Genomic DNA, 24,806 nt, shown 5'->3' with positions numbered 1-24,806 from the left:
GGCTCAGGTCATGATCTCATGGTTCGTGAGTACGAGACCCACATCAGGCTCTGCACTAACAGCACAGAGCCTGCCTGGGATTCTCACTCTCCTTCTCTCTTTGCCGTTTCTCTGCTCTGTCTCTCAAAAAAAATAAACTTAAAAAAGAAAGTTAAAAAAAAAAAAAACTACATATATGTTATACATATATATCCAAACTATATATACACAAATCATATATAAATAAATAGATAACTAAATATATCCATCCCAATGGCAATATACTAACAGACTAAAAATGTGCTTTTACAGAATACATTGGGATAGATTTTATGTAGGCAAAGCTGTCTCTATAAATCCACAGTAAACTGTATATAACCTAGCAGTAGAGATCAGTATGCTCTGTACCTAGATAACTTACAGGGTTGGCCTCCATGTGGAAATTTTACATGGACATATCATATTCTTTGACCAATCTCAATACATGTTCCACGACTAGGTAAATTTCTAAGCTGGGAAAGCTCAAATAAGTATTAAGACAAGGTTAGGATGGCACCCGATGAAAAAATTCAAACCTGAAGAGACAGAGGACTTCACTCATGCCTCAGAACACTCTGGTCATGTCCACAAACGACCCAAGTTAATTTTTTAAGAAATTTTTTTAAAATACTTTAATAATCTAACAGGAAGACTCTTAGAACACTATATTCTCCCAAATGCAAGGAAACGTTAGCTCTATGAAGTGTTCCCTCTTCATCTTTTCCTTCCGTATGATACACTGTCAACATTTAAATATGCTTAGGTCTCTCCATCATTAAAAATAAAACAAGTAAGGGGCGCCTGGGTGGCTCAGTCGGTTGAGTGTCTGACTTCAGCTCAGGTCATGATCTCACGGTTTGTGGGTTTAAGTCACACATTAGGCTCTATGCTGACAGCTTGGAGCCTGGAGCCTGCTTCGGATTCTGTGTCTCCCATTCTCTCTGCTCCTCCCCTGCTCACGCTGCCTCTCTCTCTCAAATAAACATTAAAAATAATTAAAAATAAACAAAACAAATAAAAAACCTTACACAAAAACCACATTATGAGTTCTTTCTTTTTATATTTATAGTAAGCTTGTTTTTTTTTTAATCTTCTTTTTTAATGTTTATTTTTTGAAGGAGAGAGACACAGAGCGTGAGCAGGGGACGGGCAGAGAGAGAGGGAGACACAGAATTCGAAGTAGGCTCCAGGCTCTGAGCTGTCAACACAGCCTGACGCGGGGTTCAAACCCACGGGCTGTGAGATCATGACCTGAGATGAAGTCGGACACTCAACCAACTGAGCCACCCAGTCGCCCTGCCTTCATAGTAAGCTTTTAATTGCCCATCCCATCTGCAGTCTCCCTCTTTACATTTCCTCCTCTCATTCACACTTTATTTCAATATAATCTGGCTTCTGCTTCAACTGCTTCACTGAAACAGATTTCACAAAGGTCATTAATTTATTATTACTGCCAAAATAAATACATTTTCAGTCCTTATTTTACTTCAGCTAGCTGACGTGTTAAGAATGAGTCATTCCTTTCTGAAATGCTCTTCTCTTTGGGTATATAAATGGGTCGACCATAAATCCTCCACTTTCCAGAGTCCTGGTTTTCCCTATTGCCCTAATGTAATTTACTGTACCCTGTCACTCTCAAAAGTGTACTGGTTGGGCTGAAAAATTATATGGTCACCCTATTTGTAAGACACTGATCTTTTCCAGTTATTTCTATCTAGCCTCCTCTGTACCTTTCTATTATTCCCCAAATATTTAACATTTATGAAAAACTCAGGTTCTGTCAACTAGTTAACTGAATTCAGTAGAAGAGTCTCAAATTCAAAAGAGCCCAAGTAAGTTTTACATACAACTGTTATTATAGTAAATTCACCAAAGAAGAATGTGCCAATAGAACTATTACAGCTCAATTTCAACCTATTTCCCCGACTTGATTCCTTTTAGAAATTTTAGAACTATACTCTATGAAAAGTAGTTCACTTATCATACAAGTTCATAGTTTTATTAATTAGCTACTTATTTTTATTTCTAAGGTGATAATTATAATTTTTAATGTTTATTTATATTTGAGAGAGACAGAGAATGAACGGGGGGAAGGGCAGAGAGAGAGGGAGACACAGAATCTGAAGCAGGCTCCAGTCTCCGAGCTGTCAGCACAGAGCCCAATGCGGTTCAAACTCATGAACCGTGAGATCATGACCTGAGCTGAAGTCAGAGGCCCAACCAGCTGAGCCACCCAGGCACCCCAGGTGATAATTAAAAAATAAATAATATTTATATACAAATGTTAGTTTGCCAAACTTACCTACAAATGCTCCAAATTCTACATTATCTCCTTCTGCAGCTTTAGAGCAAACAGTTTCTTGATCTTTGGTTACAGTTTCTGAGTGGCTTTTACAACTTGGCTGGGAAGGTGTACTAACAAAAAATTTGGTTGGTGGGGATGACAGATGTGGTATGCTATTAGATGAACTGCCTAATTTTTGATTTTTACTGAACATTTTTAACATTTCTACCCCATGTGGTCTCTGTCGCAGTTCTGGAGGAGAAATAGCACTTGGGAATAAGGCACCACAAGAGGAACCAGCCTCTGGGAAATTGAATTCTTTTCTCTGGGGTATTACAGGTAAATCCTGACCAAATATGTTACATTGGGTATCTTTTTCATCTTTCATAAAAATATTACAAAGAAAAGGATTAGTACTTTCAAGACCACCTTGGGGAAGAGAGGAGCTAAGTGTATTTACAACACTATGCTTTTTCCATACAGAAGGTCTTATAGGACCATCATCAATAAGGTTTTGAGCCAAATGTTTGGAAATACTCAATTCTCGTGTGATTTCATTGTGAACTTTGCTAGCTTCTGAAGCTTTCTGGGCAGTGAGTGTTTTTAATGTATCTACAGTCAGGGCTGAAAGATCTTGCAAATGGCCAATTTGAGAATCTAATGACTGTAATGATCTTTTTATATAGTTGACACGATCTCCAACTTCTTTAATTTGAATGCACATCTGCTCCACCCTGTAGGAGAAACACAGGCTTTTTATAAATGTTAAAAATTGTTTGAGAGATTCTTTCTGTAATCTCAATAAATGCCAATGGTAAAAAGAAATTTTACATGTACTCGCACAAGGTAAGATATAAAATATGATTATTTATTTATAAAAGGCACACTTAATGTTTAAGAAGGATCCACTGCTAATTCTATTATAGTAAAATGTAAGAGTTCATAAAACATTTTTGTTCATAGGCTATTTATTATGATTTCTGCACATCAAAGTAACACACACACACAAATATGTATAAAGCTACATATATAAAGAACTAACATTACCATCTGCTTCCAGAATGTAGCAAAGCTAATGGGAAAAAAAAATGCTTTAAAACAATAAGGATAGTTTCACTTTTCTCCACTGTCTCTTCACTGTCCTCTATAAGAAGGTCAAAAAATAACAAGAAATTGACTTACACTAAGTATTAGAAGTAAAGAACTGAATTGTCTTCCAATATGTAAAACTATTATTAAGTTTACTTATTTGACAAACATAAATTGAACAATGGGCATGTAGAAGACATAAAAAAAAAAACCCACTCTGACATATCAATTATAATTAAAAAGCTTCTGAACCTTTCAAAAGTGACACGAATTCTCTCTTCACTCCCAGAATGGAATTTGTCATCTTTTTCATTAAAATACATCTCAACACACTGCTCTTCAAAGTCATGTAGTTTCTTTTGATCTTCTTCTGTTAAAAAAAGTTCTAAGCAGGGAAAAGAACAAAAAAATCAATGAAGACTATCAAGATATCAAATTGCAGTCATGGGTCTTATGAATTATTCAGGGTTCATAAGACTATATCCATCATCTATATACTTATTCTCTTTTTACTGTAGTGTTTCTAAAGCAATGGGCAGATATTTCCTTTTTTTTTTTTCTTTAGCAGAGTAGTTTCAGGTACCTCATCCTCTTCTGATTTTCATTTTCCTATTAAATACTCTTAACCCTATCTATCTTTCTCTTTATACCTCCCCCTCATTTATCTAGGTAGAGGAATTTAAGAACCAATTTAGTAGAGCAGAAAACCATTGTAAAATTAAAAGCAAGGTTTGGTATGATTAGTCTCATGTAGTATACAGAATAAAAGTATTATTGTTCACAGAGCAGCAAAAACGGTTTATAGAACAGCAAATGTTATGGTTTCCATTATCATTTTAATGAAAACAAACAGACATACCACACTCAAAAGGAAGTTTAGTACTAAATTCAGTTTTATAGACATTGTAGTATACTCAAAATTCTTTTATGTTCAGACATATTCAACAGAGGTTTTTATAGTAACATTAGCAATTAAGTCTTCTGAACAAAGTTAACACTTAGCCTTCAGTGTAGTACTGATAAGTGATAAAACACAAATATTTGCCTTAATATATTTTACTTACTTGGTCCATCTGAAGTCTTATCTTTTTTTCTTCTTTTACATATGCAGCAAAACAGAGAAACTATATGGCTGAGAATGATAAGTGGTGGAGGCAGAACTGGTTTCTCATGATAAGCCATAATAAAATGATAACGCTGGTACTTCCATACAATATTGGAAATTGCCTTTACTTGTAAATACACATTACTTGAATAACAAAGGAAAAAGAAATAAAACAAACATAGTTAATCATACTTTAAAGTTTTAAATACTAGATATTTTATTATAATTCTGTTCTAAACAAGGATTCCAAAGAGTACTCTACCATACATAAACTAAAAGGCAAATGAGAAACTGGAAAAAATACATGCAGTAAGTATAAGGCACAAGTTTGATACTATTGAAGGTCTTAATTATAAACTCCCAGAAAAATGAGCAGAAAATATGATCCTAAAATTTTAAAATTATATACAAATGACAAAACCATAAGAAAATAATAAATCTTAGTAGACGCAAAGTAAGCGCAAATAAAAACAATATATTTTTATGTACTATCAAACTAGCAACCATTAAAGATAACAATACCTAGTGTTGGCAGAGATTTGAGGATGCAAGTCTACTTTAGTTTAAATGCAGAAAGTCCTAAAAATGCATATATCAAACAGTTCAACTTTTAGGAAAACATACTTAAGGATGGATAAAAATTTAACCACATGGTTTTTGAGAACAAAAAAATTATAGACAAACTCAACAATGTAACATATTGGTTGAAAAATTAGGCTCTATCATGGAATATCAGATATTCCTGAAACTGGAGTGGGGTGCCTGGGTAGCTTCGTCAGTTAAGCGTCCCACTCTTGATTTTAGCTCAGGTCATGATCTAACTGCTTGTGAGTTTAAGTCCCATATCTGGCTTTGCACTGACAGCTCAGAGCCTGCTTGGATTTTCTCTGTCTCTTTCTGTCTCTCCCCCGCTCACTGTCTCTCAAAATAAATAAATAAACATTAAAAAAAACTGGAGAGGGGTATTTATTAATGTTGAATAATAGTCATGTTTTGCTTAATTAAAAACAGTATACAAAATATAAGAACATTATTTCTGAACAGAAAAGTATTCACAAATATTCATAAAAAATAACAGAAAGAGGTACACCAAAAATATAAATGAGATTACTGATGAATTTTCTATTTGCCTTTCTGTTTTATATACTAAATGTGTATTCCTTGGCAACATAGTAAAACTACCAAATCAAGGTTAAATTTATAAAAGAACTGCATGTTGATTTGAAAAAGCATGCCTTCCTATTCGTAATTTTCAAAGATAATTTTAATAGTTTAAGCTCTACGAAGTTTTTGTATTTGAAATTTTGTACATATCCTTCAAAATGAAAACTATGTATTATATGATCTCATTATAATAAGCAACTGCATAAAATTCTTACTTGAAAAATGCAATAAGAAGATTGACCATAATGATATACTGTACAAAGAGGTAGACCGCTTGAAGAAATGGAGTCAACCATGTCCCAGGACCACAGATTTGAGAGATAGTGGAATCATTTGCACACACTTTGGAAAGAAGAAAACAGTTTAGATATAGTATTCACACCAGTAACTATTTTAAATTAGTATTTACATACTTTTGAAGGAAGTTTCGATTATGTAGAAATCTGTTTCAGATTCTAGTAAAAGCTTCTGGGCAAGCAGTTGGAACACAAACTTAAAAATATTCCAACATAGGGGCACCCGAGTGACTCAGTTGGTTAAGCGTCCCGCTCTTGATTTCTACTCAGGTCATGATCCCACAGTCCTGAGATGGAGCCCCCATCAGGTTCTGTGCTGCATGTGGGCCTGCTTAAGACTCTCCCTCCCACTCCTGCCCTTCCCTGGCTTGCGCTCATGTTCTCTCTCTCAGTCTCTTTCTCAAAAAATCCAAAATAGAAAAACTTTGTGAAGGATATGGGTATCTGTTCTACCACCCTAATCTAGATGAGATGGTATACAGTTGTATTATGTATGCAATTCAAGGCAGGGTTTAGTTCAAGGAACATTAAGTAGAAGAAAATTCCCAGATTTAGCCACACTATAGCATTTCTGTAAGAAAAAATAACAACTATAAAAGGGTATGGTAAACTCATAGTAAATTTACAAACATGAAGATTACTGAGTTTATCTTACTATGTCACAAAAGAAGGTTGAAAGAGTGGTTTAAGTGCCTTTCAAATAGATAATGATTAGATTTTAATTCCTTGGTTTTCATCAACCTCACCAGGAATGTTTCTGAAACCAGAACACAGCTGAATAAAAACAAGGAAGGGAAGGGCTTTAGTACCCACCAGGGTATTAAAAGAATAAAGCAAAATAATTTAAGTAGGGTAAGCATTAGAATTAAATAATCATGAATTAGTGACAAGTTTTATATAAATGCTTATAATTAGCATTTGTTTAGTAATCATTTAAAAATATATACACCACTGAAACACTCAAATGCACAACGTTTTTTTGGTCTTAAAAAGCGTTATGACTCTTGGGGTGCCTGGATGGCTCAGTCACTTAAGACTCTGACTCTTAATTTCGGCTCAGGTCACTATCTCATGGTTCGTGTGTTTGAGGCCCGACTTGGGACTCTGCTGACAGCAAGAGGAGCCTGCTTGGGATCCTCTCTCTGCCCCTCCCACTGCGTGTGTGCGCTCACGCGCTCTCTCTCTCTCAACATTTTTTTAAAAAAAAGCTTTAGGAATCTATTTCTATTCTATTCACATTAGTTTGACAAAGCAAGTACCCAAGGAAGAGAATGAAGGAGACTAAAAAGCTATATTCAATACTTTATAATACTAAACTAGAACTACATCAGAAAAAAAGCAGAAAATGAAAACCTGAAAAGGGCATTAAACAGGAAAGCATTAAACATAAAATTTGACCAGACTGGTAAAACCTCACAGTTTTAAGCAAAATCTGGTAACAACCATCCTCTAAATAAATAGGTGCTTAGGGAGCAACACAGGTATGGGGTGAGGGAGGAATAAAGATGAGAGAGAGTATAAAAGAGATCAAAACTAACAAAACAAAGATTCTATAATGCAAAATAAAGATTCTATAATGCAAATGGAGAGGTCTGTAGAACATCCCTGAAAGCTGGCAGCATCACCCATGTTCACAAGCTATCTAGCCTCATGAGCTAAAACAATTTTAAAAAGTTTATTACCTGTGCAGTTGAATTTTGTAATTCAAGAGTTTATCCACTACCATATTTGGATTAGTTCTAATCCTATTACCCTCACCCCAACTGTTTCGGAGATAAGCAGGATGAAGCCAACGTGAGCTAATGAGTTTGAAAGAACAGGTTCAATAGGGGGCTTCTGGGAAAGGGACATTTTACCCTTAAGAGAACCAAAGAAAACACTCTCTTTCCTCTACTAGTGACAGTCTTCCAATCATAAAGGAAACCTGTATGAATCAGACATTGCGATTACTGAGCAGTGGGATAATAAAGAACAAATGTTAACAGCTATGAATTAACAAACTCCAAAGACCACTACCTCTGAATTCTGTATCACATGAGCGAATATATGTCCGTATTTTGTAAGCCAGGTTAGGCCAGATTTCCATTTATGGCTGAAAAAGTTCTAAAAATACTTTTTTCCAATTAATTTTTGTAGTTCTTTTCCTCCCCCTGGGCTAAACTAATGTATTTTAAGAGGGCTTAGGTTAGTAATATTTTGACTTGTGAAAATATGTAATATTACTGTAATGCAATCTAACTTTAAAACATAAAATAACCAAAAGATGAATTTGTAAACATAAACCCTTACCATCAATTTCATATGCGTAAACTTCACCAAAAATCATCCAGTATGGATGAAAAACTATATCTTTAGCAAGAGTCCAAGAAGGTGCTTCACGAGGATAAAGTATTGCTTTTCTGGGAACACCAAAACTAAGTAATACAAGAGCCATAATCACTACAATGTAGAACATATTGGCTACCTGTTAAAAAATGAACAACGTTAAAATATATGGGAATTTAAAAACAATGACAATTATTCATGTTAAAATAGTTTTTAACGTTGTAATAGACAACTAGAATCTTTTGTATTTCTTTTTATTTCTAGTATTAGCATTCAGGAAAAATCTCATCACTACATAAACCTTAATGTCAAGGAGATTATGTAAAAATTGATTTGTGAAGCTAGACAGGTTCAGATCATTTTCTATACAATGAACCATATCCCTGGTTCCAACTGGAGTCTGGCTTATCTTCAGTCCATGAAGATTTAAAGAGGTATAGACACATGGGCAGATTCAGGGAATCAATTTCCACATGTGCTCTTTCTTAAAATTGTTGTATTGTTATACCGGAGGTTCAGACTCGCTCTTCTACCTCCCTTTGATATTTGTTCTTTGCCCACTTCATATACAAAAAGGTATTTGTTCTCACCCATCTTGAACTCCACACCATGGTGCCTTATCCTACACTGTGAAAACCTCCTAGGAGCTAAGTAAAACAATAAACTGAATTATCAGCATGGGTGTTGAAAAAATAAATGAAACTAATAAATGGTTAAAAAATTCTTTTACAAATCAGGTAGTCTGCAATTCTTTAATTTCAACAAAGTTGAAAAAGAGCCTAATTGAACTATCACCTAATAAATCAATAAAAAAAAATTTACTGTTAAATCACAATGTGAATTTCGGTATCATTACTCAAGAATTCTAAGAATTAAGTGAAATCATTATTCAAGAATTCTAAGAGTTAATTTCTATCCACTTATCTAAGTGTACAAGTGCTCAGTATTTACATCTAAAAAAGTGAATACTGTCTTACTCCAACAACATAGTATTCATCCACAAATAATAATCTATGGGGGGAAGACCCACACAGATTAAGAGACTACATTTACAATAAATCTGTACTTTAATCTACTACAATAAATCAACCTAAATAATTATTATGACATTTGCATATATTTGCAATAAATTAACAATAATTCTGTATCTCCCCTCTCTCTGCCTTTCCCATGCTCATGCTGTCTCTCTCAATAATAAATGTTAAAAAAATTTTTTTAATAAAATAAAATATAGTTAGACAGATATAAATATTCTGTAGAAGAGGAACATGGACCCCATAAAATTATACAGCAAATAAACCTGATCTAGCAGAAAAAGATAAAAAAAACTCCCCTAAAAAAATCATGTTGGAGATGTGATCTGTAGGATAAACCTAACTTAGTCAAAAAAGCTAAGGATGTCAGTGTAGATAAGGGTAGTCATTTCTGGCAGAAAGAAGAACATAAGCTATGGTACCATGATAGGGACTATGTTAAAAAAATTAGAGAAAAGCCTGTATGACTACAGCGTAGTTAAGAGGTCAAAAACTGGTTAAGAGATGAGACTTAGATCTCTGTGATGGGTATTGAAGAGGGCATCTTTTGGGATGAGCACTGGGTGTTGTATGGAAACCAATCTGACAATAAATTTCATATATTAAAAAAAAAAAGACATGAGACTTAGAAAGCAAGGAAGATGTTTCTATTGGAAGAAACAAGGTAAAAAGTACATAAGATCTCCATCATTTCTTAAAACTGCATGTGAATCTATAATTAACTCAAAATTAAAAGTAAAAAAAGAAAAGCAAGAAGTCATACTGGGCAGGGTTTAAGGATTTCATTAAGTATAATGATCTCTAGGGGTAATGAAAAAGCTTTAGATTTTTTACAAAGCGGGTATGATATATTCAGATATGCATTTTGAAATTACTCTAGCTATAATATAAAGATAGGCCACAGTGGTTATGAGTAAACAGATTTTACTACATTACTGCAGGTGCCAGATGATGGACTGGTTTAGGGTAGTAGCAGTAGTAGTAAAGACGAAAAGAACTTCAACAAGTAGCTAATAAACTTGTATTTTTCATTCTCATCTCAAATGCTTCTAGAAAGTAGCATTTAAAAACTAAAACATTTTAAGATAAAACAAAAAAATATGGTTTTAATCTTATCCCATCACATTTTCTTCAAAAGTTAATATCTGGAGGAATGGCTGATTTGAAGTATGAAGCAAATAAAAATGAAGTAACATTCTCTAATTCAAGCAAAACTATGTTAGTAACAGGTTTTTATGATTTTAAGAAAACATATCAATAAACCCATGAATATTATTAGATGCCTCTCAACTTACCATTTTTCCAATCATCATTACATAAGGTCCTGCCTGTTGATTTACAGCTAGAAAGTCTAGCAAACGCACATACCAAAATATTATGTTAAGACAGTAAATTAATCTTCCAGCAACAAAAACATGATTATCATATGCATTCTCAAAGTTCCATTTTGCTCCAAATCTTAGTCCAAATCCAATGAAGAAAGAAATTATAGCAATTGTATCACTGATATTGAAGTAATCACTAAACCACACTTTAATCTTCTGGCTTATTTTCCCAGCTTCAGACATAAAGATCTAAGGATAAAAAAAAAAAAATCTAATTAAGCTGTTTAAGAAATCAGTTTCTTCCTATTAAAACATACACCAGCATTCAATTATAATATCACATAGAATTTTATATCTTTTAATATTTCAAAGTATTTTTTTTAATTGAAGTACAGTTAACACGTTACATTAGCTTTATGTATACAACATAGTGATTCAACAACTCTATACCTTATGCTATGTTCACAAGTGTAGCTACCATCTGTCACCACACAATGCTGTTACAATACCAATGACTATATTCCAACTATGCTGTACATTTCAGCCCCATGACTTATTCATTCCATAACTACAAGTCAGTACCTCCTACTCCCCTTCACTCGTTTTGCCAATCTCTCCTCTCCTCCTCCTCCACCATCACTTTGTTCTCTGTATTTACAGGTCTGTTTTTGTGTTTGCTTGTTTGGTTTTTTTTTCTTTTGTTGGATCTCACATATAAGTGAAATTATACAGTATTTCTCACATGGCATTTGGCAAAATATGTTTGATTATCTTGGCATCTGATGATGCATTTGACCACTAAAACAATTCAGTAAGATATCAGAGACAGATACTACTTGTCCTCATTCCACATACATATATGTGTGTGTATATATAAACCCATATAAGTATGTATATATACCCACAAATAAATGACCTATTCAATCAAGGTCATCTTACTAATAATTTGAAAATCTCAAATTAGAACACAGTTCTCTAGAAAGTGAGATACTTCTGAAAGTTGTTTTATTTTTCATCGAAACAACAAAAGAATATCCTAGTAGAATCTTCCAAAGGTGTCTTATTTGCAGAAAGTAAACAACTCAGTGGTTTAAGTACCTGTACTTATCTCTTCCCTTAAATATAAAAATTAAAAAAAAATTTTTTTGGGGTGGGGAATGGTATTTACAGCTTTAAAATTATAGTGTATATAAAAATAAGTACTGAAGGGGCGCCTGGGTGGCTCAGTCGGTTAGGTGTCTGACTTTGGCTCAGGTCATGATCTCATGGTTCACGAGTTTGAGCCCCACATCGGGCTCTCTGCTGTCAGCACGGAGCCTGCTTCAGATTCTGAGTGCCCTCCCTGTCTATGCTCCTTCCTGGCTTGTGCTTGCTCTCTCTCTCTCTTCTCAAAAGTAAATAAACATTAAAAAAAGTAAGTATTGAAAAGTCTCCCATCCACTCTTGGTTCCTCAGCCAATTAACTTCCCTTCCGACTAGAGGCAACGACTGTTATTATAATCTAAAGAATCCTTACAGAACTATTTTATGAATGTGCACTTAAAAAAATTCTTTGCAACTTACTTTTTTCATTTAACAATTTAATTTTTTCAAACATGTTTGTAAAACAACAGATTCCATAAATATATAAAACATGAACTCATGATCCTCAGATCAAGAGTCAGACACTTGGGGCGCCTGGGTGGCTCAGTCAGTTAAGCGGCCGACTTCGGCTCAGGTCATGATCTCGCGGTCCGTGAGTTCGAGCCCCGAGTCGGGCTCTGTGCTGACTGCTCAGAGCCCGGAGCCTGTTTCAGACTCTGTGTCTCCCTCTCTCTCTGACCCTCCCCCGTTCATGCTCTGTCTCTCTCTGTCTCCAAAAAAAAAAAAAAAAAAAAAAAAAAAAAGTCAGACACTTAATCAACTGAGCCAGCCAGGCACCCCCACTGATTTCTATTCTTACGCCACAATTTTTAGAACAGTAAAAATAAACATGTTCTATAATGTCATCACCTACTGAAATGATAACACATACACACACATACCCATACCAAAAAACAAACAAAACACCTTCCACACATATAGTAAGTTACTGGTAGGAAAAACTAAAGACATACCTCACGGACTTTCTCGATAGCATAGGTAAAAATATAAGCAATAACAATCCATTCTTGAACTGAAGGTAATCGTTCCATTTGTACAAGAACCACAAATGTATAAAGCATCAGAAATCCTAAGTATGCCAGCTAATTAAAAAAAATACAAAATATAAATAGTATTATGAAGTAAAATGTTTTACTATAAAAATTTTCAAACACACAGAAAAAGAGACTAAATGAGCCCCTGTGAACTATCTCCCAGCTTCAATCATTAAAGTTTTAGAAGTAACTCTTCAGTGTATACACTGCTTTTATCAATCAAAATACAAATGGTTCCCAGAGTATAACTGTGTTGTTCTAGAACTTTGATGACTTTTCAGTACTTCACACAGGAGAAATTATACAAGATTTATGTTCTCAGCATAGTTCATATAATTCCATTTAACTTATACCTATATATTAAATATATTATAGAAATTCATCACTATCATCATCAAGAAACAAATACTACCTGCTTCCTTCTTCCCCCAACCAAACAGCATTCCCAGAAATACAACTGGTATTTTCCTAACTCCCAGTCACTGTGGATTTGAATCCCAAGAAATGAAAACAGATATGAAAACCATTTTCCTGGGGCACAGGGGTGGCTCAGTTGGTTAAGCATCCTACTCTTGATTTTGGCTCAGGTCATAATCTCATAGTTCATGGGACTGAGTCCTACATTGGGCTCTGCACTGACCTGATGGCACAGGCCTACTTGGGATTCTCTCTCTCCCTCTCTCTGCCCTTCCCTGCTAGCATGTCACTCTCTCTTTCTCGCTCTCTCAAAATAAACAAATTAAGAACAAAAAAAAGCATCTTCCCCAGGTAAGGGATCATCCCACTTGTGATACTCTTAACAGAAAAGATTGGGGTAAAGTGATAAGATCTATGTATAACAACATCTGAAGAGTCATTTCATTTCAGAGGAGACCCAAGACTTAGCTGACCCTTAAACAATTGTATTCAAGAATCCTCACATCACTCTCCCTGCCTCTCCAAGTGTTAAAATAAGCCATATTCATGATTAAAGATATGGCAGGGTAGGGAAGTAAACTCCAATAAATAAGAAGAAAGAGATATCTCTATTTGGCCACCAGGGCTATCCATTTTTAAATAGTCACTCACATGAATGCAAATGTGATGAAAGTGGAAAACAATAAAATAATAACAAAATACACAATTTAAGAATTTTTCTGGGGGGCACCTGGATGGCTCAGTCAGTTAAGCATCCAACTTCAGCTCAGGTCATAATCTTGCAGTCTGTGAGTTTGAGCCCTCCGTCGGGCTCTGTGCTGAGGGCTCAAGGCCTGGAGCCTGCTTCAGATTCTGTGTCTCCCTCTCTCTGCCCCTCTCCCACTCGTACTCTGTCTCTCTCAAAAATAAATAAACATTAAAAAAAAATTTTTTTTTAACAATTTTTCTGGGAAGGGGAATGAATAAAAACTCATTCACTCAACCCATGGTTAAAAGTTGGGGCTAATCTCATATATTTCTTGAGGTGAGCCTCTCCCCCATGGACATATTTACCTGGGAGAAAAAAAAACTGTTCTTCCAGAAAGCAAGAGAAAAGCCAATTATGTGTCAAGATGATAAAACATGTACTATAGTATGATGAAGGAAATAAGCCGATAAATAAAACGATATGAATGACCTAGATTACTTCTGACCTTCAAATTAACACTGCAAAAAGGTTCATTTCAAAAAGTCTAGGGGCGCCTGGGTGGCGCAGTCGGTTAAGCGTCCGACTTCAGCCAGGTCACGATCTCGCGGTCCATGGGTTCGAGCCCCACATCGGGCTCTGGGCTGATGGCTCAGAGCCTGGAGCCTGTTTCCGATTCTGTGTCTCCCTCTCTCTCTGCCCCTCCCCCGTTCATGCTCTGTCTCTCTCTGTCCCAAAAATAAATTAAAAACAAACAAACAAACAAAAAAAAAACGTTGAAAAAAAAAAAAGTCTACACATTCTCTGCAAAATCCTAAAGCACAAAGACATGTCTTTCTGACATACTGACACAGTGTCTCTTCTGGTTAACTTTTGCCAATGTTTTTGGTGGACAATTAGTATTTGATACCCACTTACAAAGGCATATGGTTATCACATTTTTGCTTAGAAAATTTCTAGTTTCAATTTGATCTAAGATTTGTTACTGTTTGTCATTTTTTATGACGGCAAATGAGATAAAACTAAGTTAAACATGTGCTCTTTTAACTGGAAAATGGCTTGTCAGTAATCTAAGTTATGTCAAAGTTAATACGGACTTTAGACCAAAGGTCCCCTAAAGCCTATCCTTTAAAACTGTTATGCTCATACAGCTTAAAAACATACAACATACCGTATTAAACCAGAATTTTACAATTGGTGCATGATAAAAGGCATAAAACTTTCTTGTAATGGGAAGCTTTTTTGATTTTATTTGTATCTCCATTTCATTCTTTCCTTCATTGCTGTCCAATATTCTTACTTCTTTAAACACTTCCTAAAATAAAAATAACACTTATCATATATTTATTCAGAAAAAATGTATATTTACTTAAAAACATTTTTCCTCCTTACCATGGGAATCTCTTCTGCTATGTTCTGAAAGTTGTTTTCGCTATCTTCCATTGTCATTTGATGGGCATCTTGAGATTGTGGAATATGAGACATTTCTGCCTTTGTTTTATATTCTAGCATTAATATGGCAGGCGGAACTAAAATGCTTAATATGACCTAAAAATTTAGAAGCACGTAAGTTTACATTTTAAAATTAATGACCTTCAAGAATAAAAAGCTATCAAATATCTTGATTATTAGTTAGCCAGTTTGCCCCTGTTAGCATAGGGGAAAAAAAAACCCAAAAACATAATTTTTTACTTACATATTATATTTAAAGAGGCCCAGGTTGAATTATTTTAAGGAGTAACAAAACATGTCAGTATTATGATTATGATGATATAGAAAAGACTTAATAATTATTATAGAAAAATTATTATAGATGTGTCCTTTAAAAAAAAACAGTTCAGGGGCGCCTGGGTGGCTCAGTCGGTTAAGCCTCCGACTTCAGCTCAGGTCACGATCTCACGGTCCGTGAGTTCGAGCCCCGCGTCGGGCTCTGGGCTGATGGCTCAGAGCCTGGAGCCTGCTTCCGATTCTGTGTCTCCCTCTCTCTCTCTGCCCCTCCCCCGTTCATGCTCTGTCTCTGTCTCAAAAATAAATAAACGTTAAAAAAAAAAATTAAAAAAATTTAAAAAATTAAAAAATTAAAAAATTAAAAAAAAAATTAAAAAAACCAGTTCATAATCTGTTCAGAAAACACATTTTTGTTTAAATAAAATTAAAGCCTTATGAAATTGCTATGTGCGTAATTTTATCCTAACTCTCAATGCAAGTGTTCCATGTCATAACATGATTATTCAGCTTGTGCCCCTATAAACAAATAAGTTTATTTGTAAAATTTTATGTATTATTGCAAAATCCTAAAACACAAAGAAATTATAATTGTGTATCAGGTTTTCTATTGGTTAATCTTTCACCATTATTTTTATTAGATGATCAGTATTTGTTACCCACTTACAATGGTTAAACTACTTGCCTGATTTCTGCCTTCTACATTTCTGTACCTTATTTAAGATATAAGATAATGAAAAGGAAAGTTTAAAGTAGTATCTCTCACTGTGAGGAACCCAAAGTACCAGTCAACATTTTATCCAAATTCTTAACCATAAAAACTAGGTACATCCAATATACTTCAAGTAAATTAAAAGTAACAAATTATTAAGTTAGTAGACAGATCCTGGACTTGAGAATTTGAAATTATCTTTTCATAAAGAAGCAACTTTTTTTCATGCCTAGTCAGGGCTATAAACACCAACACTTCCATTTGTTGCTCTCATGCCTCTGGCTCAGAGAGAGGCAATAATCATTATACATTACACTTGAAAAGGATTCAGAGTGAAGAATAGGGAGGAAAAAAAAAAGAGGCCATTTCATGCCTTATGTGTTGAGATAAAACGCCAACACTGCCACCTCCACCACCCTCACAAATCGGGGCATTTTACTATATATCTGGGCTAATTCCTCTGTTCTTTTTATCTAATCACACACTTTATACCAAATTGTTTCTAAAGTATACCTTGTACCAGGAATTTTTCCTCATATTCAGCCTTCCCATCCACATATCAGATAACAACATTTGCGTACAGGTGTGGGCTACAAAGGGTCTAAGTCTTGAAGAAACTGCCAACTTGAGGCAGGTAGAGTTACTCCAGTTTTTCAGTTCATAAGTGAGCAATTTCATAGCCATGGTTTCATCTTGTCTGAAGGACTGTTCCAATAATTCAACTGCGAGTTGACCAAAATCACTATCAAAAGATAAAAACCAAAACATTCATACTACCAAACTGCAGTTTTAAACATTATTCTTAAATAATTTCGTAACATGTTCCCATTTTTAATATTTTCACACACACAATCAGGGAACTGTAAGGCATTAGAATCACAGCTCTATGTTTTCAGATATCTACTACTACGTGGATATCACAAAATATTAAAATATGTCACATTAAGAACAAGTCTGAAAAGGTAACTCTGGAGCACTTTCTCCTCATCTTGGAAATAAACTTGCAGTTTCACAGGAAACCCAAACTGACAATGTTCAGATGCTCTGTTCAAAAAGTCGTATCTATATAGTATTTCAAACATAGAAAAGGGTTGATAGCCAGTAGAAAGACTAATGTGAACAGGGACTAACTAATCATGAAAACACCTGAACCTTAGATACTCAGTAAGTAATTCTAAGATCCCTGCCTGTTATTTTCAGTACAATTCTGACTCTCTTCCAAAGACAGTCCATTTTGGCAGAGGGAGGTCCTATTTTCTATCATAAAGTTTACTACAAAGTATCTTTTCAGCTTAATATTCTATTATTCCTCTAAGTGTAAACTTCTGTGAACTGTTTTACTCTTCAATATATGTAGCTCCACCTCTGAAATGCCCTTCCAGTTGAATTCATTTCCTTAGAACACAGTTCAAACCTCACTTTCTTCCTTTCCTTACCACTTCAAATGAAACTTTTCCTAATCGAATTAATTGCTAGTATGTGCAATTAATAAGATGACTTATGGATTTCTTTCTTGCCAAAATATTTAACTCTTGAATTTAAACAATAAACCTCTTTTTACATGCATAAGCAGCAATGTTTCCTTCTGAATTAAAAAAAAATAACAAATATATTTTAATTGTACCAATAAAATTATATATATATATACACATATATACCCACACAGTGCATGACACTATAACCTCCATTTAAATATGATCTTGATGTATTTTTTAAATGAAATGATAAAATCTAACTTACTTAGAATACTGTTTCAATTCTTCTGAAGTATCATCTACGAGATCACTCTGCTTTGCTTCATATGCCATTGAACGATAGATCTTACAGGCAACTAATGCTTTAGCCATTGATTCTTCACCATGCTGCCATAAAAAACGGGCCATGACCTGCCTCTTCATAAGGCAAGCCCAAATTAACAGTTCATTAAGTGGATAAGGAAAGCGCTTGGTTTCTGGATCATCAATGTCTACAATTTCATCTTTGGCTCTTTTTTTCTTTCCTTCTTCCACAGCTGTATCAATCTTCAAGGGAAAACAAATGTCTAAGATTCATCATAATAAGGCCATATGACGTTAATCTCAGAATTTTATAAAATCTCCTTTGTACTGTTCAACTTCATACAACTGCACAGATCAAATCAAAATAGTATAAATTTTATATACTTGATTTTATTATAGCTCAAATTTTACCAAAATGTTATTTCTAAAAAAAAAAAAAGGTATTGGCATCAATAGACACTTTTCCAAAGAAGACATCCAGATGGCTACCTTATATATATAAAAAAAAAAAATGCTCAACATCACTCATCATCAGGGAAATATAAATGAAAACCACACTGAGATATTACCTCACACCTGTCAGAATGGTTAAAATTAACAACTCAGGCAACAACAGATACTGGCGAGGATGCAGAGAAAGGGGTAAGCTTTTACACTGCTGGTGGGAATGCAAACTGGTGCAGCCACTCTTGAAAACAGTATGGAAGTTCCTCACAAAATTAAAAATAGAACTATCCTACCACCCAGCAATTGCAGAATGAGGTATTTATCTAAAGGATACAAAAATGCTGATCTGAAAGGGGCACATGCACCCCAATGTTTACAGCAACACTTTTGAGAATAGCCAAAAGTATGGAAAAAGTCCAAATGTCCATCAACTGATGAATGGATAAAGAAGACGTGGTGTATATATATTCAATGGAATACTACTTAGCGATGGAAAAGAATGAAATCTTGCCATTTGCAATAATGTGGCTGGAACGAGTGTAATATGCTGAGCTAAATAAGTCAGAGAAAGATATGTCATATGATTTCATTCATTGGTAGAATTTAAGATACAAAACAGATGAACATAAGGGAAGGGAAGCAAAAATAAGATAAAAACAGAGAGGGAGACAAACCATAAGAGACTCCTAAAATACAGAGAACAAACTGAGGGTTGCTGGCAGGATGCTGGGCGGGGGAAAGGGCTAAAGGGTCAAGGGGCATTAAGGAGGACACTGGATGGGATGAGCACTGGGTGTTATAAGTAAGTGATGAATCAACAAATTCTATTCCTGAATGAACAAATAATTTAAAAATGTCTTTGTAATAAAGTTTTCCAAAATTAAAGGGCCTAAATATTTCAATATCTGATAAAACATAATTTTAATGAAAGACAAGTTTGGATAAGACACATTGTCTTGCATGTTGTTAATCAAGTTAAAGTGGAATAAGAGGAGGCAGTTTAGCATTTATCAAAATATTTAAAAATTTTTATTATCACATCTAAATACAAAAACTTAATAGAATTGTTAACTCATAATGAATATCTTCTTGTATATGGGAAAATAAATAATCAAAAATGTATCTACAAACATAAGTTGATTCTTACTAAAACAAGCAATTTTTTATTTCATAAATACTAGTAAATTAGAAAGAACAAAATTCAGAAAGGGTAGTATTTATGCAAACATACCTTTGGTCGATAGGGTTGTGCTGTTTTAATGAAATGATTGTGTCTCATTTTTTCCTTTTTATCTGCCCTATTGCCAAAAGATTCATGACTCTTGCGCAACTGAGGAGTGCTGCTGGAGGTATTTCGGCCAGACCTCTGAAAATGAAAGCTTATTCGTTTTTACAGACTTAAATATACTAATATGCTATAAAAATTCAATAATCAATCCAAATATATATATATATACACACACACACATATATACATATATGTGTATATACACACACACATAAATGTATAAATATATACATATACACACATATACATAAATGTGTGTATATGCATACAAAAATGATTTTAGATTTTGATTACAAAATATTTCTATGTATCTTAGTTGAAAAAACCATTTTTAAGACGATGTTACTTCACTGTTCTTATATTTAGTAGTTTTAAACTTTTAAAGTGTATGAATTTTTAACTTACAAAGTGTATAAAGTACACATATAAACCACCCCCCCAAAATATTACATACCCGATTATTTCCACCAAGACTATTATAAATTAATCGAAAACGTTTCCGAGTGTAGGTGCATCTGTAAGTTCCTCCCATAAGATATTCAATAACAAGTCCTATATCAATTAGGGTGATCTTATATCCTGGAGGAAGATTTCCCTGGAAACAAAACATTAGTTTTAATTTTTTTTTATGTTTATTATTTTTGAGAGAGAGAGAGCAAGCAGGGAAGGGACAGAGAGAGACGGAGACACACAGAATCGGAGGCAGGCTCCAGGCTCTGAGCTGTCAGCACGGAGCTCGATGCAGGGCTCGAACTCACAGACCACGAGATCATGACCTGAGCTGTAGTCGGCCGCCCAAATGACTGAGCCACAAAGGCGCCCCAAAAACATTAGTTTTAAATAGACAAGGTATTTCTCAATATTTCCATTCATGCCTATAAAGACACCTACTCTCCAAAATGACAAATGTTTACTTGTTACAGGAAGCTGGGGTTGCAGCTATCTTTGCAGGAGAAGGGAGTAACTTGGTCCTCCATTTCCTCTGTAAGAAGAGATAATTCTGAAGTTCTGAAATATGGCTTGCAGCAGCAGATCCTTTATCTTTCCACTGCTCTAATACTTCACACAAAGAGGCAAAGGAACTTCTAAGAGCCAAGTATTCCATTTTCACTGTGGCACATACCATAAATTGCATTTTCCTGCAAAAATAATGCTATAATTGCTACTTAGGTTTCCAAGTAAGCCCGTAAGTACTTATAAGTATTTTTTTAGCCAAAATTATATTAGCTATATTATAGGTTACACACAAGTTTTTATAGCCTCATCTAAGATTTAAACTACCACTTATAACACTGTTTAGAACTAAGACTTCATTTCCCTAGGATATCAATTTACAAATAAACTCCTGGAACAGGAGCCATTTGTGAGTTTGGAAACACTGCCTGTTCAGAATCAAATATTTGGTTAATCTCATTAAATAATCTTAAAAGGGCTTAATCATAAGATGATTCACATATATCAACTAATTCTGCCCTTCTACCATCATCATTCTTTCAATTTTCCTAATTATCACCTCATGAACTTAGTACTTTAAAAAATGTTTATATCATGGGGCACCTGGGTGGCTCAGTCGGTTAAGTGTCCGACTTCGGCTCAAGTCATGATCTCACAGTTTGTGAGTTTGAGCCCCACATCAGGCTCCGTGCTGACAGCTCAGAGCCTGGAGCCTGCTTTGGATTTTGTGTCTCCCTCTCTCTCTGCTCCTCCCCCACTCATTCTCCCTCTCTCTCTCAAAAATAAACATTAAAAAAATGTTTATACCTTTTATAATTTGGTTTCATCTGTGAAGTTTTAAATTTCTAGATACTTATATTCTTTAATCTCCGATTTAAAAATAAAAAGTATTTTCATCTTAGGTGCAAGATTTTTGTTTTTGTCTTGAGCAACCTCAAAATATACTTTATGAGTAAGGATGTCATATACGATATTTTTATTTTTGTGAAGAGAGAACATGCAAGTGCATGAGGGAAGGGCAGAGAGAGAGAGAGAGACAGAGAGAGAGAGAGAGAGAGACAGAGAATCTGAAGTAGACTCCATGCCCAGCACAAGCCCAACAATGGGACTGATCTCACCACCTGAAATTATGACTTGAGCTGAAATCAAGAGTTGGACTTTTTTTTTTAATGTTTATTTATTTAGTTTTGAGAGAAACAGAGCATGCAAGTGGGAGAGGGGCTGAGAGAGAAAGAGAGAATCCCAAGCAGGCTCTACACTGTCACCACAGAGCCCAATGCAGGGCTCAAACTCACTAACCATGTGATCATGACCTGAGCCGAAATCAAGAGTGGTATGCTTAACCGAATGAACCACCTAGGCACCTCTGTCAAATTAAAAAAAATAAAACTAAAGGGGTGCCCAGGTGGCTCAGTAGGTTAAGCGTCTGACTCTTGGTTTCAGCTCAGGTCATGATTGCATGGGTTGTGGGATGGACCCTGAGTATTCTCTCTCCCTCTCTCTCTGCCCCTTCCCCACCTGCACTTTCTTTTTCTCAGAATAAATAAATAAACTCAAATTAATAAATAAAAAATTTGACAAGGGTGCTTGGGTAGCCAGCTCAGTTGGTTAAGTGTCTGACTCTTAATTTCAGCTCAGGTCATATCTCACAGTTAACAAGACTGAGCCCCCTATGGGGCTGAGCATGGAGCCTGCTTGGGATTCTCTCTCTCCCTCTCTCTCCTCCTGCTCTGCTCTCTCTCTCTCTCGAAACAAATAAACAAATATTAAAAAATTAAAAACATGAAAACTTCACAAATGCCATTAGGATATGGTCCCATTTAAATGGGAAATAAAATTACAGGAAATAATGCGAGTTATCTAAAAAAACAATAAGCAGTTTCTCAAACTATACAGATAATACTTGTAACACTCAACTTTAATTTGAATTGAAAATAGTCAATTACTGCCTTTACTTTAGGATTTTTCACTTACGGAAATAAAAAAATTTGGCTTATTTACTATAGCCACCAAGGTAAAGGTAGTGTATACCAAATCTCATATTTGTTCCTAGAATTAACAACTACAGTTCTTTCTGCTAACCCACATAAGTAAATCATAACGCAAATGTGTTTTAGAAACTGCTGGACTGGAACCTGGGTAGCTCAGTTGGTTAAACGTCCAACTTCAGCTCAGGTCATGATCTCTCAGCTCATGAATTCGAGACCCTCGTCCAGCTCTATGCTGACAGCTCAGAGCCTGGAACCTGCTTCGCATTCTGTGACTCTGAATCCGTCTCTCTCTGCCCCTCCCCAGCTCATGCTCTGTCTCTGTCTCTCAAATAAACATTAGAAACCCATGGACTAAAGGTCTCTCCCATCACTCAAGCGTCTAGGAAGAAAAAAAAAAAAAGCTTTAATTATTTAAACAACAAAACAAAAAAACAATGTGAAATGTCCAGAATAGGCAAATCCAGACATACAGAAAGTAGATTAACAGTTGCCAAGGGCAGGGGCAGAGGAGTAGAGAAAGTAGAGTAAGGAGTAGAGAAAGAAACAGGAATGGAGAGTGACTGCTAATGGGTTAGTCTAAAATTAGACTGTAGGAGTGACTGGGTGGCTCAGGTGGTTAAGCAGCTGACTCCTGGTTTCAGCTCAGGTCATGATCTCACAGTTTGTGAGTTCGAGCCCCCAGTGGTCTCTGTGCTGACAGCACAAAGTCTGCTTGCGATTCTCTCCCTCTCTGTCTACTCCTTCCCCACTCATGCTCGGACTGCCTCTCTCAAAATAAATAAATAAACTTTTTAAAAATTAAAAAAAAATTTGATTGTAGTCACAGTAGCACAACTCTGTGAATATACTAAAATCCAATGAACACTCTGAATGAATTTTATGACATGTAAAATTTTTTAATAAAGTTATAAGGGAAAACACCTGGAAAAAATTGAATTAAAGAAAAAAATATTTTTAAGTATAATCAAGTCTAAGTTTTTCCCATGGGAAGCTAGTTTAGTATTAAATAAGTGACAAAACAAAAAAATCAAAACAGAAAATGACATTTCTATTTGAATTTTTCAGTTATTTAATAGTACACTTACATATATTAACAAGTAAAAGTTTGAAGAATTCTAGAAAGCATTTTAGTTCAGAAACTACAAAAATATTTCAGTTAATTAAATGAATACCTTTTCACCTAGGAAAATAAAACTACTGGATACCAATATTTTAAATGACTATAAAATTTTTAATAGATGTCTAAAACTATTAATTCACAAAGAATCCCAATAGAAGAGAAGGGAAATATTAGTACATCAAGTTTAGTCCCTACAGAATGGCTTTAAACCACATGACAGTGCTATATATTCCACCATGACCAATACTGAATATGTAAAGAGAAACCATGCGCACATGAACGCAAACATTTCAGCACTTTTGGCAAACTCTGCCATGAAGATCATCATCCAGTGTTTCCCTCAATGCCTTTATTCACAGTCCTCTAAGGCCCAGGAAACAAATTTCTTCTGAACACAGACAAAGAAGATACATTTTATCAATAATCTTCCTTTATGGACCAATGAGCATTATGAAATTCATCACAGTCTATCTCAGATGACTAGAAGCTCACAAAACTTGGTCTGAGTATAATTAACTTTCCTTTTTTCTTGATTTCTGGTACACTATTCTCTTTACTTTTGTTACCACAAATGTAGCCCTTACTTTACCTTGTTCTAAAAAGTCACTTTATTGCTATTTTTGAGATGGACATTACTTAAATGTGTTTTAGGAACAGATGAAGTGTAACCAAATTTTTAAATTGCATTTTCAAAAACAAAAATAATCTCTTACCTGTTTGACATCCCGAACAAGATGAAAAAGCATTGGATTAGTTGGACCTTGTTTCTTTAAGGAGAAAAAATTAGAGCGAACTATTACTTTCTTCTAAAATAATTTAACAACTTCTCTTTTTGTTACTTACTGAACTTTATCAACCTTCTTGCCCAAATC

At 34.7% G+C, this 24,806-nt stretch overlaps 1 protein-coding gene across 4 annotated transcripts in view; it reads right to left on the bottom strand.

Moving 5' to 3' along the window:
* Window positions 1–24,806, bottom strand: part of TRPM7 (transient receptor potential cation channel subfamily M member 7) — a 121,248-nt gene that overhangs the window by 29,562 nt on the left and 66,880 nt on the right. For 3 of the 4 annotated variants that reach the window (XM_015063469.3, XM_027067239.2, XM_053224027.1), the window contains 14 exons: window positions 24,648–24,701; window positions 20,324–20,464; window positions 19,813–19,947; window positions 18,097–18,377; window positions 16,870–17,098; window positions 15,312–15,467; window positions 15,091–15,234; window positions 12,737–12,865; window positions 10,611–10,889; window positions 8,246–8,420; window positions 5,876–6,002; window positions 4,456–4,640; window positions 3,644–3,776; window positions 2,321–3,036 (listed from right to left, as the gene is read on the bottom strand). In XM_015063469.3, the coding sequence (XP_014918955.2) occupies window positions 2,321–3,036; window positions 3,644–3,776; window positions 4,456–4,640; window positions 5,876–6,002; window positions 8,246–8,420; window positions 10,611–10,889; window positions 12,737–12,865; window positions 15,091–15,234; window positions 15,312–15,467; window positions 16,870–17,098; window positions 18,097–18,377; window positions 19,813–19,947; window positions 20,324–20,464; window positions 24,648–24,701 (2,884 nt within the window). The remainder of the gene's footprint in view (window positions 1–2,320; window positions 3,037–3,643; window positions 3,777–4,455; window positions 4,641–5,875; window positions 6,003–8,245; window positions 8,421–10,610; window positions 10,890–12,736; window positions 12,866–15,090; window positions 15,235–15,311; window positions 15,468–16,869; window positions 17,099–18,096; window positions 18,378–19,812; window positions 19,948–20,323; window positions 20,465–24,647; window positions 24,702–24,806) is intronic. The other variant, XM_027067238.2, reaches the window with a different exon arrangement.

Source organism: Acinonyx jubatus, chromosome B3, assembly GCF_027475565.1.
Source record: "Acinonyx jubatus isolate Ajub_Pintada_27869175 chromosome B3, VMU_Ajub_asm_v1.0, whole genome shotgun sequence".
In the NCBI taxonomy this organism is placed as follows: Eukaryota; Metazoa; Chordata; class Mammalia; order Carnivora; family Felidae; genus Acinonyx; species Acinonyx jubatus.
The sequence above is the reverse complement of the archived record's forward strand: the minus strand, read 5'-3'. Positions and strand labels throughout refer to the sequence as shown.